The 20,800-nt window shown below is 42.0% G+C and overlaps 1 protein-coding gene across 4 annotated transcripts in view; it reads left to right on the forward strand.

Annotated features, from left to right (window-relative positions):
- The window catches only part of LOC311252168 (RAS guanyl-releasing protein 2-like), a 39,276-nt gene extending 19,046 nt beyond the window's left edge, over nucleotides 1-20,230 (forward strand). Inside the window, exons 8-17 of one of the 4 annotated variants that reach the window (XM_084345089.1) lie at nucleotides 1,003-1,119; nucleotides 1,560-1,841; nucleotides 5,508-5,582; nucleotides 6,107-6,229; nucleotides 7,070-7,185; nucleotides 7,299-7,440; nucleotides 12,729-12,765; nucleotides 15,753-15,911; nucleotides 16,775-16,837; nucleotides 18,650-20,230. In XM_084345089.1, coding sequence (XP_084201215.1) covers nucleotides 1,003-1,119; nucleotides 1,560-1,841; nucleotides 5,508-5,582; nucleotides 6,107-6,229; nucleotides 7,070-7,185; nucleotides 7,299-7,440; nucleotides 12,729-12,765; nucleotides 15,753-15,911; nucleotides 16,775-16,833 — 1,110 coding nt within the window. In that variant the 3' untranslated portion in view covers nucleotides 16,834-16,837; nucleotides 18,650-20,230. The remainder of the gene's footprint in view (nucleotides 1-1,002; nucleotides 1,120-1,559; nucleotides 1,842-5,507; nucleotides 5,583-6,106; nucleotides 6,230-7,069; nucleotides 7,186-7,298; nucleotides 7,441-12,728; nucleotides 12,766-15,752; nucleotides 15,912-16,774; nucleotides 16,838-18,649) is intronic. The other 3 variants (XM_084345090.1, XM_084345088.1, XM_084345091.1) reach the window with 3 other exon arrangements.
- Nucleotides 20,231-20,800: the final 570 nt, after the last annotated feature.

Below are 20,800 nucleotides of genomic sequence, written 5' to 3' on the forward strand. Positions count from 1 at the left end.
TTGCCAATTTGACATGCCTCAAACTCTCTATTCAGAAGTGTCGCCCAGTGCGAGCTCATGCCGGGACAGAAATTACATTCAAGCTGATTTCAGATGTATTCAGAGGCAGCACAGAGGGTAGTCTCGATTTTCTTGACATTTCCCAAAGCTTCCCTCAGGGGGGTGCGCTGGTTGTGTCCCATTTCAGCTTCCTGTTGGAGCGCGTTGCAAATGACTCATGCTCATTAGTCTTTTTTCTTGACTGCACAGACTTTCGTTATAATTTAAAATGCAAAAATGTCCCTTTTATGCTCATCGACAAGCTCGATTCTCAATTCGTTTCACAATATGTTCCATGTGCTTGTACGTTTGCCTTCTGGCTTTGATAAATACACCGTATCACCGATCGGCTGTGTGACAACAATTGGTTGAGAGGAGGATGAGCTCCATCTCCCAGGCCTATCATACACACAGACTTAATTCTACACCCAGTGGAAAGCCCTGGCATGTTGACAATGAAACCTTTCCCAGGCCTCGCTGACGGCCACATGCACGTGCAGTTTGGCCGAACGCACTCTTCAAATGCTGGGCTGCCCTCCGCACTGCTTTGCCAATTGATTCCAAAGGGTGTCTGAGCTGAATCAAATGATCCCCTCTGGCAGCCCTCCCACACAGCTGCGACCCATTGATTTTCAGCGAGATGCCACACAGGCTGAAGGGCAGCATGGAGTCCTGCAGAGTGCCATTCACAAAGTGGTAGCTTAAGTTTGACACAGACAGTTCAGAACATTCAGTGCTATCTCGGTATACTCAGATTAGGTTCATGTGTGGATGTTCATGTGGGCTGCCGAACACTAACACATTCTTTTTGCCTCCGACTCCTACTACTGTAAATCACTTTTAACCTGTAGCACCTTCTCTCCGCCGTCTCCCTAATGATTCCTTTCTGGCACTGGCCTACACATTCCTTCACTGTCTCCTCTCTCACCCTCATTCTTAATATTTCCTCCCTCTCGTTGACAGAAGCTGCTGCAGTTGCAGAACTTCAACACGCTGATGGCGGTGGTGGGCGGCCTCAGCAACAGCTCCATCTCTCGCCTCAAAGACACGCAGAGCCACATCAGCGCGGAGACCAACAAGGTGCAGCAGCTGCGACCGTGCTCTCAACCTTCTATTTCCTGCCTCCAAAGCCAAACGCGAGGAAAATCTTTTCTGTTGATCACTGCATGCGGATACGCTCAACTTATAAGCGATATTGAATTTTAATTTAGCAATCCACATCTCCTCAGTGTGAGCTGCCAAACTCCTTATCTGTGCCCATTACTCCCACACAGTGGCTTTTTAGAACTATGAATTTGAGCCATATAACTGGAAAGTTTAATGCAACAGTTGGGGGAGTTACAGTGTCTCGTCAGTTATGTAAGTCCATCTGGAGCAAAAGTTTTCCAGCATGTTTTTGACTCTTCTAAACAAATCTCTCTCTCTCGAGACAGGCTTTCTGTTTCCTTGCCAGCTCTCATCTCATCCCCGTCGTTTCTCCTTTAATTAATTGAATCCCCCTTCATTCACTCAACCTGCAGGTTTTTAACAACCTCATCGAGCTGGTGACATCGTGCGGGAACTACAGTCAATACCGCAAGCGCTTCTCTGAATGCTCCGGCTTTCGATTTCCTATCCTGGGCGTGCATCTGAAAGACCTGATAGCCGTGCATGTGGCGCTGCCAGACTGGGCTGACAAAGAGAAAACACGGGTCAACCTGACAAAGACCCAACAGCTGTATGCCATCCTTCGAGAGCTGGCGCAGATCCAGAACACATCGCCTAACATCGATGCCAACACAGATCTGCTCAACCTGCTCACGGTGAGTGCAAAGACTGGACATGTGTGATGAATGATTGGCTCGAGTTAAAGATGCACTTGCAACAAACAGCTTGCGCCGGGTAAAATCAGGTCCGGAACCAGGTGCTGTGAGTTTATTCATCATGAAGTGCAACAGAATTTGAAAGCGCTCATTAACCACCCAGACAGCAGAGATGTGGGAGGGTAAACTTTGGGAAGCACAAACACTTTGTGTCCAGCCAGTGTCATAGGCAGACTGTTTGATACACAGAATTTGTTCTGCTGTGATTTGATTGGCTCGCGATCAGACAAACTGTACAGCAGCCAGCTGGGACCAAATCTGTGTAGGCCAGAGATTATATGGAACTAAAGCATTCAGAGCGTCAACATTCAAGCTCGTGGCCTTTCAACTGTGTTCAGCAGATGTGGAAACATTGATTATATTGAAAATTGAAAGCAGAGGAAATAATTGACTTCCTTGTTGCTGTATTTCAACAAGAAAAACAGAATATCATGAACTGGATTGTCTAATTTATGCAGAAAATTTGAAGTATTTCCTCCTATAAACACATTTTAAAGCTGTGCTAATTGGGATCTTGTATTCTTTTTGCCACCCAAAAGTCAAATTTTATTAAACCCTACACCTCCGGTCTGTAATGCAGCCTTGTGTAAAACGTGTAATCTACCAGCCAAAGCCAAGATATCGCTGATGACGTCATCAAGATGATTTTTAAGAAAGATCCTCCAGAGCAACAGAAAACATCATACAACTTCTTCCACAGGCTGAATGCTGCACTCCTAACGACAAGTAACTTCTCCTTTAAGTCAAAATAGTTAATAAATAAAAGTTATGGACATTCAGTGATGCAGAGAAGACTGAACAGGGCATTTACTTCTAGATCTTTGGCCGCCCACTGTAATATTGTTATCTGGGATCCACATTCCATCGTTCAGAATAATGCTTTTAACCAGGACAAAGAGTCACGGCCCCTTGTGCAGCATCTCTTCGTTGAACTTTACTGAACTTCAAATTGTTAACCTGTACTGAGACCTCATGTCTGCTCCTGTATCCTGATTAAAGACTGAAGGGATTTTGCTCTCAGAGTGCTTTGGCCTCGAAAGACCTGACAGAGGATCTTAGTATAATCTTTTAAATCTCAATACTTTTGCAGGGAAACCTGATATACCGACTTGTTCTGTGTTTTCTTATCTCTTGTAGTTGTGAAACAAGTTATGAAAAATGCTACAGGAAAAAATAATCGTCATACATTTTGCAACTTCTTCCCAAGACTGTTTTCCATCTTGAGATGTGTCCTGATTTATAGCACACTCCTTTCAATCACCAACAAATCATAAACAGGACATTCTGTGTGGTAGAATCATGTTATGAATCTCATAATGTATTTAGTGAGAGCTCTTAAACGGAGTGAGACTGATCCAAGCTTCGTTGCTGCCTGCACTTCAGCATGAAGGCTGAGGTGGTGTTTTAGCACTTAAGACTAAACCCCTGAGTGTGTGTGTTGGTATTTTTTGGCAGATGCAGATAAGATTTTCCCAGATTTAAGGAGGGGAGCTTGAATTTAAACAATCCCAAGAGATCAATCATTCAATCTGGCGGCAGGTGTTCGTGTGAGATTGCAGCTTGCTCGCCTTTTTTTCTTTGAAAACGACAGAAAACAACTTGACAGGTTTTGGAGCTGAGGGGCACCAGGGAAGTTTGTTGGACAAAGTCAATACCCAATTATCTTTATGCCAGTGCTTATTGCAGTTGATCTAGCTTGAGCACTGCTTGGCTCACAGTGAGCAGATGGAAAGAAAGTCAATAAATCCTTCAAAAATAATGAAGCTCTCCGCACAAGAATGCCTGCCAGTTAAAATAGGCACACCGCACTAAAATTCTATTTTCCTCCATGTTGAGCGCCATTCATCAGCCTTTCAAATGAATGAAATGATATTATCATCTCGTCTATGGTGAAACCTTTGCAGTTAACCTTTTTCCAGAAATACTGCAAGCTCGACTGAATTAGAAGGCCAGATGAGAGGAAAATCCTTTTTTTCCCACCGCACCTACCACTTGAACTCAATAAAAGCCAGGAAATACAATTATACTAAGAGAATAGCTCTGATGAAATAATGTGAGGCCAACAATGGATGCAGCTGGTGACTACATGTGGCAGTTAGCTCTGTTAGCTGGAGCAAAAAACGTGTTGCCATAGCGGCTGCGTTAATGTAAAAGATGGCTCTACTTAACATCTATAATGAACAGGGCTGTGTGTGATAAGACCATTGTATTAAATACCATGAAAATATAGAGGTATGGAAGCCGAAAGACACAGATTCCTTCAAAAAAGTAGATGTTAATACCGTAAATAACTTCTATTAAGATCAAACATGTCTTAATATCCTTTCGATGTGTGGTGTCATTAGAATGCTATCCATAAGCCTTTAGGGTTAAATACTAATATGACACAATATTGAAATGTATACCAATATCACATAGCAGCCACATAGTCAATGCTTTGAGATGATGCAGAGTTCTAAAAAAACTACTATTGAATATTTTCAGTATCTGTTGGTATCAGAGATGTCCGTCTCTGAACGTTCTGCTGCCACGCCAATACAATCTACACACAAATCAAAGTTAAAAAACTCTTTACAAGACCAAACAGGGACACTAAAATCGAATTAAGGTGCTCCTTTTAAGGTTTTAGCGAGGAGTTCGGCTGCTGCATTTTGGACAAGCTGTAGTTTACAAATGTCTCCCTCGATGACTCAGACACCATCTGATATCCAGTGTTGAGTGCTGAGTGAGCAAACAAATAAATAGTTGCCAGCTGTTTGAGTGAAGGTCCACAACAACAGCCTTATTTGGTCACTTTGTGCCTTAATTCACTGATATTTGCAGTTGGACTACACACGCCTCTAAATGTTGCTTTGGCCTGTAATCTGTGCAGGAATGTATTTACTTGGTGGTGAAGATGACTGCTGCTGATGACAGAGAGGCTGTCTAACAGTTCCAGACTAAGACTCTCTTTGTAGATACTATATAAACAACACTATTGCAGTATTGCCTACAGTAAGTAGGCCAACTTACTGTAAGTGTGGGGAACTGGTCAAATGATGGTCGTCAGGGGAAGACCGCAGCTTTTATGTTGTTCAAGGGTTTAGGAGGAACTTAACACCCCCTGCAAATACTGCTTTTTATAAGTTATGACTGGGTGTACTTTCAGTATGCACACACTGGTTCAGTTTCATCACAGCACACACCTACCACACCCAGCAGTGTTGCAAGTTTGAAAGTTTCAATCAAACGGTGCGCCAGAATAGCACTGTTAATTAGTCTTGATCGTAAAAGACAGCATACAAATGAGTGCAGCTCTTAGTTTTGGCTTTTATTATTAATAAGGAGGAAAAGTTAAAGGGAAAGAACAGTAGCCCCTCCCCTGAATGTAACATCCATAGTGTGTATCAGGACAGATGTTCACACAGTGTACACATATTGCTTCATGACCATTAGACACGTGTATTTTAGTGAAATCGCTGAGAAGATGTGTAAAATACTGACGATTGGAAATCCACTGGTTGAACTCTGGTGACCCATCCTGGAGAGCAGTGAAGGCGAAACCCAGCTCTCAACAAAAATGTCTGGCTCATTTGAAGACAAATTTCCTTTCCCTGTTCTGTGCAGGTATCCCTGGACCAGTACCACACAGAGGAGGAGATCTATCAGATGTCTCTACAGAGGGAACCTCGCAAGCCAGCGGTGAGCAGCACACTGATGTACACTTTGGGTCCCGCACTGGCCTGTTCTCAAATAGCCCATACTTGGCAGTGGTGTACCCCACTCTACTCCTGTCTTTATTTGATGGATGGTCCCAATTTTTACTGCACCTTTCACTCCGCTTCATGAAGCTGCTAGCCCTAAACTGTGTGGATTACAGAGAATTTTAGTTTTCCCATGATGTCGTGGACACTGTTTCGTACTTAATGTGTTGCACTCTGTGGGAAGCAATCAATCCTCAACATAATTTGAAGTTCAAAGATATTTGAGCAAATCAGCCTTACAGATCCCATGCTGTATCCTATAATGCATGTTCTTACAGCTCCATATTGAGTGCCATGTAGAAAAGTGTCAGAATCCATACTGGAAATCTTTGTTTTCCTTTTCTCATGACATTTTGATCCACTGCAGCCACCTTTTCTTTTCTTTTCTTTGTAAGATTATAGCTTCTGCCTCCCTGGGTTGATATCGATCTCAAGGTCTTTTTGCTTTCTCATCCACTGTAGCAGAACTCCAGCCCCACCCCCGCACCTGACCCCAAGCCCACCATGATCGATGACTGGGCGGTGTCGGTGAAGCCAAACGCCGACCCCACGATCATCAAGAAGCACATAGAGAAGATGGTGGAGGTGAGTCTCTCCGTGTTTACACAGTCTTCTCTCCAGTGCTAATTGTAACCTGTGGGGTCCATTGTGATGGCACTAGAGGGCTGAGGGTGAATTATCTGTTGTTATCCTCTCCACCACCATCTTGACATGAAAACTGCAACTCAAGTGCTTTTGGCTCTTGGCACAATGGCTGCTAATCTTTCACCATAATTACCATGGCTGGCGAGATCACTTGTGGCCTTGTAATTGTTGGTGATTCGTCCCCCTTGAAATGGAAAAGGAAAAGTATATGGTTCCTTGTGGGTTGAGAATCATTTTCTATCACGCATGTCTGCCGATTAGGATCGTTTTATTTATTTTCAGGATCTTTTCTTTCTTTCTTTTTAACCGCTAAATCGCTAAACTTGCCATGTAACTGACATTATTGAGTAGACTGTGTAGATTTCCTCTACTTGTGCGATTCCTCTCCAAACATTGTTTGTCATATTATGTTTTAGCATGCCATGGATAAACATTTCAATGATTGTATAAAGGGGAAAAGGAGTATTTTTTGTTTCCTGGCGGTGGTTTAGTGCATCCTGCTTTGAGGCTGGTTATGCAATGATGAGAGCTGTGAAGTAACTGACTCAAAACAATCTTAAAATACTAGATTGCTCATAAGTATGCTAAAAGGAGACCTAACATGCTTTTTTCTGTTTTTTCCTTTCCTTCAGTGTGTTATATAGGTTTGTGTGCATGTAAAAGGTCCAGACAGACAAACACAGAAAATATAAACACATGTTGAAATATTTCAGTATATTTATATAATATAAATATGCAGATATGTATGTAGACTAACCTTCCCAACCTTCGCGTTCACAGTCGGTTTTCAAGAACTTCGACACAGACGGTGACGGCAACATCTCCAGGGATGAGTTTGAAGCAATCAGGAACAACTTCCCTTACCTCAGCAAGTTTGGAGAGCTGGACAAGAACCAGTGAGCACTCGCAGATTTATTCACGGCTGTAAAGTCGATGCAGTTTGAACCGGCTTTCACGCTGACCCAACCTGTCTTGTCTGGAGCTTACCTCTCTCTGCTTCCTCACACAGAGACGGGAAGATCAGCAGAGACGAGATGATAGACTACTTTATGAAAGCCAGCTCTCTGCTGAACTGCAAGATGGGTTTCATCCACACTTTCACTGAGGCCACTTACGTCAAACCCACGTTCTGCGAGCACTGCGCCGGCTTTGTGAGTAAACACCTATTGCTACATGTTTTACGCTGGTGTATATCATAGATTATTGTGAATACAGAATCATCTGCTTGATTTATGAGCCCCTCAGGCCTCCATGGAAGCCTTACACAAATATTGATCATTCTCTCATTTGGCTTTGGCGTTTTTCAAATGCATTGATTTCTTCAATGACCCAATCGATGGCACGTGTTTGTTTTGAAAGGTCGGAGGTCAGTCGTGCTCACCCATGTAGCCTTATAGTCTATCTGCACTTCATTACTTGTCTCGGCAGTCGCCGTCAGCGCATGATAGGCTCATCTCTCAGAGGTTCCTCCTGTCAGGTCAGGGCAATGCCAATTACTTTGAGCTACGGCCACACACTGCTGAAGGTGCACTCTGGGAAATATGGGAGGAAGGTAATTGGGCGAGATGATAACCCTCCTCTATGCCAGTGTTACATCTGTGTGTGTGTGTGTGTGTGTGTCCTGTGGCCCTTAACATTCCCCGAAGTCCCCCGTGAAGCCTTCTGTTATTTAGACACCGACAGTGAGTCAGCACTCCGCTGTAATGAGAACAGGAATAGGGCCCTCGTATTGAACTGCAGACACGGAGATGACATCCCATTCATTCTAAGCCAGAGAGAGAATGCTAAAAAGAGTATGCAATAGATAACACGTATTCATATAATCTATGACATTTCATTTACACTCACACACATGGACACACATTCTCCAGGGGAAACTCTGGCATTTCAAACTGTCATGAGGGGAAACTCAGAGTAGAGAGCAGGGAAAGATAAGGACTCTGGCAGTATGCTTCTTCCTTTCAATATTTGTGTGTGTGTGTGTGTGTGTGGCAGCGGTAGATACATTAGCCACTTCCTCTTCTGCCTGCTTTGTGTTTTCCCTCTTGGCTCCTGTGCTAAAACAATATTTTCCCGCAGCCCATTTTTCAACACTTGTCTCAAACACGACGCACAAGCCAAGCCGGGCCTCCTGTAAACACCGCAGAGTTCACTCACCTCCAGCGTCTCACATGGATCTTCATAATCGTGTGCTGTTTTGCCTGCAGCCACCTTTGGCCTTACATCCTAATTAATGGCTCACAGATGAGTTTTACTAAGACACTAACACATCTCACGTTTTTTTTTTTTTTTGCATCTCAGGAGAGTACAGCAAGTTTTATAGCTAGAGGCTCAGAGCACTTGTATATGAGAGATCTCAGAGAGTCTCACTGGGCTTTCACAGTTTACCTTCGTACAATCAGAATAAAAAGACTAAAAAACCAGAGTCTTGTTTGGTTTTCTTTTGCAGGAGTGTTCAAGTCTGACAAAGACTCGACTTGACTGAAAAGCAGAGCATCTGAAAATGTTCTCACTGAGCAAAATTCTTTTCAGGCTGTCTGTTTAGACAGACTGTCCTTTAATAAAGCAACAGAGTCAAGGATGTTTACCGTTTTTCGGTTCATCATGCCCACTGATTGTTTTACTGGGTCCAAGCTGCAAAGCATTTTCTTTTAATGTATCTGGGGCATCTAGGTTCATACTGCAAACCAGCACTAGTAAACAAACCTCCCATGGACGTGTTTCACTGACCTTATCCTGCTGGCTTGCAGACGTTGGCGGTGGAGAGGGGTGTGCCAAAACAAATCTGTTTCCAGTCCCTGTAACTGTGACAGCGGTTACAGGGCACAGTGGAATATTTCTGTTCTGTTTGCACTAATTATCTTCCTCTGATGTTCACACCAGCTGAAGACACATTGAAAAGACTAAATTAACAGCTGTAAATCCAGTGGATGATGACACTGTCAGCAGCATTTCAGTAATATGCACACTGAGTCCTTAGTTTCTGGATCTGTCTTGATCAGCTCTGTTTGTGCAATGCATGCGGTGTGGTCGGATGATTTCAAGAAGTGCAAGTCCTCAAATGTTCCAGGCTGCAACAGCTTTTTCCTCTGTGTTTGAACATTACAGAAGTTAAAGGAATAGTGTCTGGAAAAAATGCTTATTTGCTCTCTTGTTAGATGAGAAGATCGATTCCACTGTCATATCTATCCATTAGATTCTAAGCCAGGAGACAGTTAGCTTAGCATTAAGATAGTAGATGGTAGGAGGAAACAGCAAAACCCAGCTCCGTCCAAAGGTTAAAAGACCTGCACCTATAAAGCTCACCAATAATTCCCACATTACAACCAAAGTTGAAAAAGAAGAGCAGGAGTCTCTGCTGGTTGCATAGCAACTTAATGATGATGACAAGACTCAACAAGATACAATGTGTTAATTAGTGAGGCGTACAGGTGTTGGTAGGGAACTTTAATTGACCTTTGGACAGACCCCGGCTAGCTGCCCCTCGACCCCTAGTCCGCAAAAACTGTAGTTTCATATTGAACAGACGTTCAGTGTTATTTCAAGGCGGTTGCAATTTGTGTTTCCCTTCTGTTAATACTGCTAATGGTTGATATGTCAGAGTGGTCTGAGAAAGCTACCAAGCCTAACATGTTCACACATTTTAATTCACTTTACAAAAGGGTGATAATTGAATGAAAAATGATAATGTTGTAATTCGAATGGGAAGTGTAATCTCTCCACAGTGTGCATTAAAAGCGCTGTCTGTTAATCTCTGCTGTTGCTGTATCAAACAATCCAGGAAAGCAGGAGCTGACACGCAATTATTGTCACTTTGACAAGTGTGGTAGGAAAAAGCAGACGGCAGAACACAAGGTTTTTACTGGAGAAAAACACTGAAAAAATATAAGCAGCAAACATTCGATACCACATGAATCTACATCCAGTAATTAAACAGTAATCACACACATAATGCTCAGAAGATTTAATTTTAGATGCATTAACATCGAACATGTCAGCTCAAGCTTCATGCTCAGTCACACACAATATGCTGATCAAAAGCTAGCAAGCATATAAAGAGACATCAGTAAAGGATTCCAAAAATATAAACTTCAATCTCCCACAGAGTGCTTCCTTAATATGAAATGTGGAGCTGCTGCCAGTAAAAGTAGCACATTTCCATCACAATAAAACTCAGACATTCCAGTTCAAGCGCCATCATTTCTAGATTAATAGTACAGCTTTCTAAAAGCTTATAGTAAACCGTCAAAGAAGTGTAACAAGTCAGTGTGTTTCCACCTCTTGTTTGTAGAGCATTGTGTTTTCAGTCTACGGAGGCAGTAAAGGTCAGTCAGTGTAGGCAGAGCTGTGATGATCGTTGTGTTTAGATGTTCGGCTCGTAACTGACTTCTCTTTGTTGTACAGCCTCCGGCTGCGTTCGTGGTTTCCAACTGTGCGTGTGTCTTTGTTTGTGTGCATCTCCAAGTGTGTGTGTTTGCATGCATCCATGTAGGTTTGTGTGTGCGCGTGTGTGTGTGCGAAGAGGTCAGGATATTTTGTGCTTCCTCAGATGTGCCAGTGCAGCGTGTGATCTCCAGCTCGGCTCTTTCATGTCATTGTTCCCCCACTGTCTGTGCGCTCCCTGCGTCCCGCTTGATCTCGGCCCTCCACCCCCTCTGTCCCGCCAACCTCCTCTCTCTTCCTCTTTCTTTCCCTCTGTCTCTGTCACTTTCATTCTGTCTTCGTTTGTTTTATTTTCAGCCTTCACTTGGTTTTTCAGCATCAACGCGGGATACCAAGATGTGAAACTGAGTTTTTTTAACGTGTTTTAGCCCATTAACCGCTAATTATGTATACTTTCTCTTTTACAAACCACAAGTTTTTAGTTTATTTCCAAACTTCTGGGCATCATTTGGTTTCCTTTCATTTAATTTCACTGCTCGCCACGGTTTAGATGCTTGACACTGTGGTAGCTAACACATTACGCAGTGTCAACGTTGTTTGATACTAAAGACGTGAGCAGACACTATTTTAAAATGTTGAATATTCTCCTCGACGGTGCATTCGAAGGTGGCTGACGAGTGAAGGCACATGCAGAGCATGCACATTGACAAAAATAACACTGACCAACAAAAAGGCAGCATGATGTCAAACATGCAGCCTTTGCAGGCTGATTTTCACACTGTAGTGAACTGAACATAAGCTAATGGCTGTCAGAGAAGTAGGAAATTAATCAGACATTTTATGGCATGCTTAATAGCGGGCAATGAGGTAAAGTTTATGACGTTTGTAGCTAACAGACTAAGCCATGCAAAACAGCTGTAGTCCTTTCAGTGTCGTAACTTGATTCTGTCGGCTGTGATATGGAAAATTGCCTTTGGTTTTTACCACACAGCGTAAATTAAAACCATTACAATACAATTAATTTGGCAGAGTGTTACAGTGTGATTTTAAAGACATCGATGGAATTATTACAATTACAGAGAGGGGCTGGAAGTAAAAACGTCAAAAAGAGAGAAGCATTCGGTATTCTACTAGAATCTGGCACAACGACCGGCTCTACATGTTTTCAGTGACTCTCAGTTATCTTCAATGTAAAAAACGTATGGTAAGGCAACGTATTGCTTCCACTGTGACAAAAATGACGTCATTTTGAGAAAAAAAAAAAGTTTTGATATTATAATGTCATAACTAGTGATTATTAGTATATGCCAAATTGTTCCATTTAACATTTTCACTGACTCACTAACATGCAACAATGTTCTTGTGATGACAACATAACATTTTATCATAGATAGTCATATCATGCAGTGTAGATTGCAGGATATGCTGAGATATAGATAATAATAGATATATAGATACAATAATTCACCCTGCTTGCTCACCTTAACACTGGACAAGCGTCTTATCTGCGCGATCTACTGATAATAAATTATGCTGGGATTGAAAGCCCAGCCTCTGTATGTAGAGTGTATTCAGATGAGGAAGTTGTGGCATGTTGATTGGTAGCATCTATATCAAGAACATAGAACAGGAAACCAAACTGAGAGATACGATCTGAAGCTTTGTTAGTTCATATCTACAGTATCTGCTAGATTCTTATCTTCCTGATAATGTTACAAGCAATATTTATTATTCTTTGCAGTTTCTCTATATGTGTTCCCATTCGTTATGACCAAGTAACAAAGTATACAATATTTGGATCCCTGAAAATGCAGTTAAAAATGTAATAATATAAGTCTTTGTGTCTCTCTTTGTTCACTAAAAACGTTGGCCATAAAGTACAGAGGAGCATTTTGCTCCCTGCAACACTGGACCTATAATTTATACCTTCTGTCAGCTCAGAACTCACTAATTGTGCATCACCCTGACAATTTTAACTTTCCCCCTGCCTAGGTGCAAATCAAAACACATCCTAATTAACGCACTTTTATTTCTCCTTGTCTTTTTTGTACTGTAGATATGGGGCTTCTACAAGCAAGGCTACAAGTGTAAAGGTAAGAGAGCAATTCATATAAAGCTAACTCTGCTACACAGATGTGTGTGTGTGTGCGTGCGTGTGTGTGTTCCGCCCAGAAGAATAAGCTAGTCTTTTTGACGCCATTGATTTCCAGGCATCACACACACACACACACGCTCTCTGTAGTTAAGATCCAGAGAGTTGAAGTGCTGAGCAAATGTCATCAACACAGAAACCCTAGCAAATATATCGCACTCTTTTAATGGATGTTCACACACAAAGCTCGGCTCGCTAACAGCTGGATAAGCTCCATCAGCTGAGACCACACTACACACAATCCACAATTATTTGCCCTTTCAAGCCTCCCAGTAGAGCGGTGTTTGAGGAAGCTGATCCATTTCACAAATGTACATACACACAGGCAGCCTCCAACACATCCCATCCTCCTCACATCCCGGTGGTCATTAGCTCCAAAAACACACGCTCAGCTTGCTTCTTTCCCTGCTGGTGGTCTGTGCTGATGCTAAAAAAGTAAGTAGTGATAATCTGCAGACGTTCAGCGCACTAAATAACTTACGCTACATATGTTGCCATCCAGATGTCAACGAAAAAACTTTGGAAATGATGCCAACATGCAAATCATGCAAGTTTCCATCTGCTGGAGTCTTTCAAGGTGTGATTGATTACAGCTCGGCGGCCTCATGAATGGGAGGAGTGAGAGTAGGCAGATTTAACAGGAACGATTTCATTGTTTTGAGAATTGTTCGACAATGTAGTCGTCTACGGCGTTTATTGCCTGCGCTAGCCCCTACACCACATTGTTCAGTTATTTGTTTGCACAGACATTGTTTCCTGATTTTTTTGGAAAAAGTTAAGTATTATGTCAATGTGGAGAATAGCCTGAGAAATGGGACTTACATAAACAGTATGTACACAGAGTCCTTGTGTGTCAGAGGATGTGAAGTGTTCCCGTTCAGATTGTTCTTTCCTTGAAAAACAAGCATTTGAATTACCGACTGTCTCTTCCATTCTTATTCTCAGCATTAACCGCTTCCTCATTCATTCAGGTTAATCTCAGTCTGCCTAAGTAAGGCTTAGTGAATGGCTTGCAAGTTATCGTCAAACATATGAGTTGCATAGCAACTGGAGTAATGAATGTCCCTAGGGGCTTTTCAGGTCCTGTGGTCCTTTACTCGCAGTGTTCTCAGCACCCTGCACCTGTGTTCAGGGGGATAAATATAATAATACAAATACTCTTATTCAATCACCGTCTAATTTCTTAATCACAAAGACATGTCCTACTTTAATCACTTAACTTGTTTTTTGGTAATTGCTTTTAAAAAAAAAATCTCTTTAATTTTAGCTTTTCCGGCGCTTGGAAGGTAACTCAATAATTAAGAGACAAACAAGCCCACATGATTGCTGCTGCTGAGACAAAAGGAGTGAAAAATGGCAGGGAGGCGATAAGAGAGCAAACACAAGCACTTTGTACGTACACACACCCCACTCGCATCCCCAAACACTCCTCTCTCCCCCCCTCATCTCCTCTGTGGAGGAGTGTATGTCTTCCGAGTCAGACTGGGAGACTGTGAGTGTTCTGGCTTGTTCCAGTGCATTAATGAGACCACAGGAAGTCAATGAGAAAGCCTCACAGCCATTCATCCCCATTACCATTGTTAGGCCGTACTCAGGGAGGTAGAGAGAGCGGCAGGGACGTAATTGAAATGAATCACCCTCCGCAGTGCCGGAGTGGAGTACGGTGAGGGCTCTGAATGTGAGTGTGTAGTTTGATGTGTGTTCGACGGCAGCGGATGTTAAAATATTTTGACATAAATTTGAGAGACATGTCAGTGTCTTTGAATGAAGTGTGTTGTTGTAATGCTAATATTCTCACTTTCATACGAATACAATACAGCTACGATATCACAGCAACAGGTCTTTCTTTCGCTGCATTATCACCCAAGGAACACTTTATAATAACCGTCATTAATAAATGGTAAATTAATAGTTAATTAAACTTTAGTTAATAATTGCCATTATAAAGTTGTTGTGTAATTGTCGAAGCTCCATTTATAATGGACAATTATGAGAGTGCTATCAATTTTATGTCCTAACTCTCAGCAAGAAAACAAGTAAGTGTATTTCCCAAATTGTCCAATCATTCCTTAATTCCTCCCTTGTTGTGGATATTTCGGGTTTATTCCAGTTTTTGTGTGTGTCACATGGCTGCTGAGTAGTTGGCTGCCAATGTAATAATGATAACACAGTGAAGTCAGAGCAGCCAACCAAGAGAAGAAAGTGCAGTGAAATTAAAAAGTAGGAAGAAGAGAAAGGTTATTAATTGCGTCTCCCTCTGCAGTTGAGACATCTCATCATGAAATGAGTTAGGTACTTGACCACTAAGGGGTATGAGGGTAATACACTTCCTATCCGGGGGAGAAAAAATGATTTTATTATAAAGTAGCGTATTATACTGTGAAGATGTGATAATGACATGGAACTTTGATCGCAAAAGACCTTTGTTGAGAGTGTCAGACTTTTCTAAAATTTCATTGTTGAGGAAAATGATGTGCAGTGAAGTCAAGGAGAAAAGAGACTTTGTTTGCTGTGACAAAGCTTCTAAGGCGTGTGAGTGTGTACTCAGGTTCTTTGACTCTCATATGTTTTGCCTTGCTCGGTGACCCATCGCTCCCCTCCTCTTAGACTCCCGCTGGCTGACAGAGCTGTTGTCAGGCACAGTTGGCCTAACCGTGTGTGCGTGCAAGTGTTCATGTGTATGCATGGCATGTAGAAGCTCTCTGCTGTCACCACTAGCTCTGCCGTTTGCCCCGATGTTTCTGTTTGCATCCGTCCCTCTGTCTGACCCTCTCCCTCTCTCTCCACCGTCTCCCCCTCGCTCCTTCCCTCGCCTGCTCTCTCGGCGACTCTCCCTACCTCTCTTCCGACCCCACCGTCCTCGTCTCCTCTCCCGTAACCTCTCCTTGCCGCCGTCCTCCTCCCTCCAAACGAACGCTCCGGCGGCAGCCTGCGGGGTGAACTGCCACAAGTCCTGCCGAAGCCGGCTGGCTGTCGAGTGCCGGAAGAGGACCAAGAGCATCAGCCACGAGTCACCGCCCGGCCTCCAGGCCAGATCCTACAGCTTCCCTCCACCTGCCAACACCCCACCTAGCCTGCAGAACACAGGTGAGTGGTGCTTTGATTGTTAAATCAATCATGAGGAAGTCTTTGGCCAAAATGCTTTCAAAATTGGTTGTGTCTTCTGGAATCTTCTGCAAGATGAAACTTAGACACCTGTGATATGGAAATTTGTAACCTCCTGCCCACAAAGCAATTGTAATTTTAAAGTATTTGAACTTTTGAAATTGCCGTGACTGAAGTGGCTCTAAGCGACTATTTTCAGTGATGACGTTTCTGTCTTTTACATATGATGTGCGCGCAGCATTACATAGTTTCATTAGCTTTCTTGATTTTAAGAAAGGCATAATGTAGCACGCCACACATGCTCACGGAAAATCACCCTCACACTCCTACAATGTGCAAAAATTTACTGCCAGACAAAATAGTAATAATTCTCTAACTTCTTTTTTCCTTCCAAAACAGTCTAATGCACTCATCCTCTCAGTAAAGTATAGCTTTGAGCAGTGTTTATAACACATTTTCAGCACTTAATGTCACCACTGCAACACCTCCACTTTTTGAAGGGTGCTTTTGTTTTCCTCCGAGCATATGGAGCACTGACATTTGCCAGATATTCTCAAACAATGGAGGCGCAATTTGCAATGGAAATATGATTGGCCCTCCGCAGCGAGGCCAGTGACTCATAGACGCAATGTTTTCATTAGACATTATCAGTAACAGTGCCCTGCCAGGCTGTGTGTTACATCGGTGTGAATGTGTTTGATCAATAGGCTACACGGCGCTGTAAGGCAAATGAAGTGGCGTGGCGAACAGACAAAGGGCACACATTTCACTGACTTCAGGCAGCGTTTTCATTTCTTCGACCGATCTGTTCCTCATTTCTTTACCCCGACATTCTCTGTTTCCAGTAATTGCCGAAGAGGATATAGAGACGGTGGAGGAAGGAGTGTTTGATGTGCACCTATAACCAGGTAAGAAAGATCAAAATCAAAGTCCTCCTGTCACTTATTCCAACACTATTCATTTCATTCCAGTTATGATTTTTGGTGCCTACTTGTCTCTGAATCAACTCCTGGTGTTCTAGGAAGAATTGCCTCTTAACTCTTAAGCAAAGTTCATTATATATTGTAGATGTTAACAGTGTTGAAAGTGTGCAACAATTAATTTTTATCGTGGCTAGCTCCCATTATCATCATCATAATGCTGCGTGACTGTGGCTGTGATGCAATCTGCTCAATTAAAGCCACTGTTGTCAGATACCGTACACAGTATTAGGAGAAACATTACAGCACCAGGAAGTGCAGTTTTGTCTAATTGCACAATAGTGGTGAGAAAAATTGAAAACACTGTCATGTCTGTATGCAGTGTGTTAGCTTAGCTAAGCATTAAGACAGGAAACAGTGGGAAACAGCCTGCCTGGTAACGAAACCTCTAACAACAAGTGGTAACCCTAGATAAAGAGTTGCCACAGTAGTAGGTAGATTTTGTTAGCTTTGCACCAAGCTAGGCGAGCTGCATCCCCCTGTTTCCTGTCTTTATGTTAAACTTAGATGACTTACTGCTTCTTATTTTCTCACAAAAATTGAGAGTGGTATCAGTCTTCTAATCTAACTCTTGGATAGATCATCTACAGATCATCTACAGTACTTTTTTACAAACTTTTGAGTGTAAGCTGTGAACAGTTTAGTCAAAGAGCAATTTACTCCCCTAGGATTGTTTGATTGAAGTACATTTTTACAAGGCTGCAGAGGTTAAACTAATCAGTATTTCACAAGAGAAAAAAAAAAGCAGTGATTGGAGTAAACAGGAAACAAGAAATAGCATAATTTTGCAAGGGAGAAATCTTCTTCTCTGTCATCTTGTGCGCCCACACTCCGGGGGGGCTCGCCCTCCAGGGGGTTTTGCCCTCCGGGGGGGCTCGCCCTCCGGGGGGTCTTGCCCTCTGGGGGGTCCCACCCTCTGGGGTTGGAACTACTGAAATTATTAAGACCAATGTATAACTTGGCAAATGATCAACTAAACAACATTAGAATGCAACATTAGAACCCATAGTCAGATTGACCTCATTTCGGGCCATGGAGCAAAAAATAGCAGTCAGTTTGTGTTAAACTGATTAAACAGAAATCTTTTATGAATGACTGGGCAGTATGGTATGGGGGATATTACCTTAAAATAATATCATGATATTTTTAGGATATATCGTGATACACTATATATATCTCGATATTTTGAAATTTCCCCTAAAGCACTTCATGAATGCTATACGCGGCAATTTCTCTCTTTTTTGGACCAAATACCTCAATATTGATGATCAGATAATATTGTAGAGATGACAGTTGGAATGAGACTTTACTGTAATGCCGCCTTTAAAACCAGGAAAAGAAGACAATATCAGTAACTAGTCCCATATCACAATAGTGATATACTATTGATATAGTACACAGCCCTTGTATCAACTGAAATAATAAAGGTCTTAAAACTTTATATAGAGGATTATAATTATTAGATTGAGGCCTTTTGTTATTTCAGTTGATGTTCTCATTAATTGATGAATATTTCTAAACTATTTATCCTTAGTCACATCCCCACGAACAACTGGCACGTGGTGAATGTGGGGCTTTCGGGGGCCCCTGGAGCTACAGACACTGCCATCAAACACTTTTATCACAGTGCTGATGCGTTTTCATGCCCTTCGGCGTTTAAACATGTACTGCTGGATTTATTGGTCATTGTATCGCAATCCATGCAGGCGCCTTGAACTGAAGTGTGTTTTTGATGAACAGGCCAATGACAGTATCCAGCTCTCCATTTTAGAGTCCCTCCTGCGGTTGCTGTGCGAGAGGCCAAATCAGCGAACAGTCGGGAGCCAGACACAGAATGTGCAACAGTATGTCAGTTTTACAACACTGAGGAGAAATTGCACTGAACACAAGCCAGGACACCTACATGCTGCCTCACAGTGGGCACATACTGCAACAGCAACGCCACTCCAGCCACCTCACATGAATGTGACCACCAACGTCAGTGGAATGTATTTGTATGATTTCTACGTAAAAATTCCTGCATTTTTGATTCCATGTCGACCAAGAGTGTTACTGTAAAACTTAGTATATATTCAAAAAAAAAATCCAAAAATTGTATTTTCTCGGTGGAATGTTCAAGTCAGTGAAGTTTATAATTTGAGCGCACTCTGCTGCGAATGGAAATGCCTGTCAACGTTTATCGTTCAAACATAAAAGAGGTGCTGTTATTGCCAAGAATGTAAACCTGCCACCCAGACTAAGCTACTGTCTTCTTCATCTGAGAAGCTCTGCTTTTTATTGTTTATCATCTTGTTTTGAAAAACATTTCAGCGGACCAATTATAGGAGCAATTTTGATGTCAGATAAAATATTGTTGATTTGTGGTGCTCGTCTGAAGCCTGATGACAAAAGCAGCCATTTTGCCAACAAAAGAAACAGTTGAAACGACTGTGTCGACAGTTATAATTAGTATGGACTTTGAGCAATGTTATATTTTTGTCATGTTTACCTGAATATCAGTAACTGTCCTCTAGTTATTGCTGTGGTGTTGTTTCAGTATACAGTACTGTCTTGTACCAGTGCACCCAAAATGATCTATCCTCTTTCAGTACTGTGAATGTAGCAGAAACAGTGAATTGCTGCTGTCAAATGAAGAGCTCGTTGTTTCCAATAAATACGTCGACGGCAGAGAGCAGGAAAATGTTTAACTTCCCGCTGATTGCTCCGCTGGTTCTTGATTGAGCTTTAGAATTCTGAGACTGTCAGTAAAAATAAAATAATCAAATATATACCAAAAAACCCAAAGCTGGAGTAATGAGGCTTTTCATTTGACAGCAGCGTATAAATATTATATTATTTCCCTGAGAATATGTTTTGATGCAAGTTGTATTTTGCTGTTTTTACCCCGCATGCTTCTCCTCTGATGCTGATGATTTAAAAAAAATTTTTTTTTAACATAGCACGCCAAGTTATCACTCATTATTGAAACATGAAGTCTTGAAATTCCACATGGATGAAAAAGCTTCTGTCGCTTTGTGCCTGTGGAGAGATGAATTCAGATTTCGAGTGCCATATTGTTAACCGCTGGTTCGTCATTGAATGAGACTCCTCGCGTTGCTGGTATTTATTTTTCTGTATAAATAGCTAAATGGCTGCCGGTCCTTCTGTGTCACTCCCTGCCTCACGAAGGATGTTTGTTGTCATTCTGTGAATGAATCTTTCAGACTGATGTCATGCTAATCCTTGTGGTCCCACATGATTCCCCAGTATTAAATCCAGCAGGCATCACTCTAATATGTGTTCTGGTTAAGAATTTCTGTGACTAATAAGAAATGATACTGAAAAAAAAAACCATTTTGTCTTGTCTTTTTGAAATGGGAAGTTAAAAAGTGGCCATGTTTGCATTTTCCCCCATGATGAATCAAAAGCGTGTGCAGCAGAAGATTTTTTTTTCGAGCTTTTAGCAGCTGCTTTGATCTAAAAATACTGTCCGTTTCATGTCATATAAAATACCCATTACTGTGAATACTCTCAGGTGAAAGCTGACAATTCTCAAGCTTTTTGCATTTTAACTTGAAGAATTAATGCATAGAAAGTACTCTCCTGGTTTTGAACTTTGCAAATCTTAGGTTATTCAACTTAACCTGCATTACAAATAAAATCAAAGCTATTTTACTTTCTGACACTTTCAGATAAGGCTCACTTAACGAACATGTCTGGAGGCGGAAAGAACAATTCAAAATAGCTGAGCTGAACAAGACGTATGACAGCGAGGTCCAACACTGAAGCGGGTGTGAGATGATTTGGTTTCCCCAGACATTAGAATACCACTAGAACAGCCTGCAGCACATTGAAAGCTACTGATGCAACTACAGTACTCCACCCTTTCCAACAGAAGACAGTTTCACAGCA

Source organism: Pagrus pagrus (assembly GCF_965226575.1).
Source record: "Pagrus pagrus genome assembly, chromosome: 22".
In the NCBI taxonomy this organism is placed as follows: Eukaryota; Metazoa; Chordata; class Actinopteri; order Spariformes; family Sparidae; genus Pagrus; species Pagrus pagrus.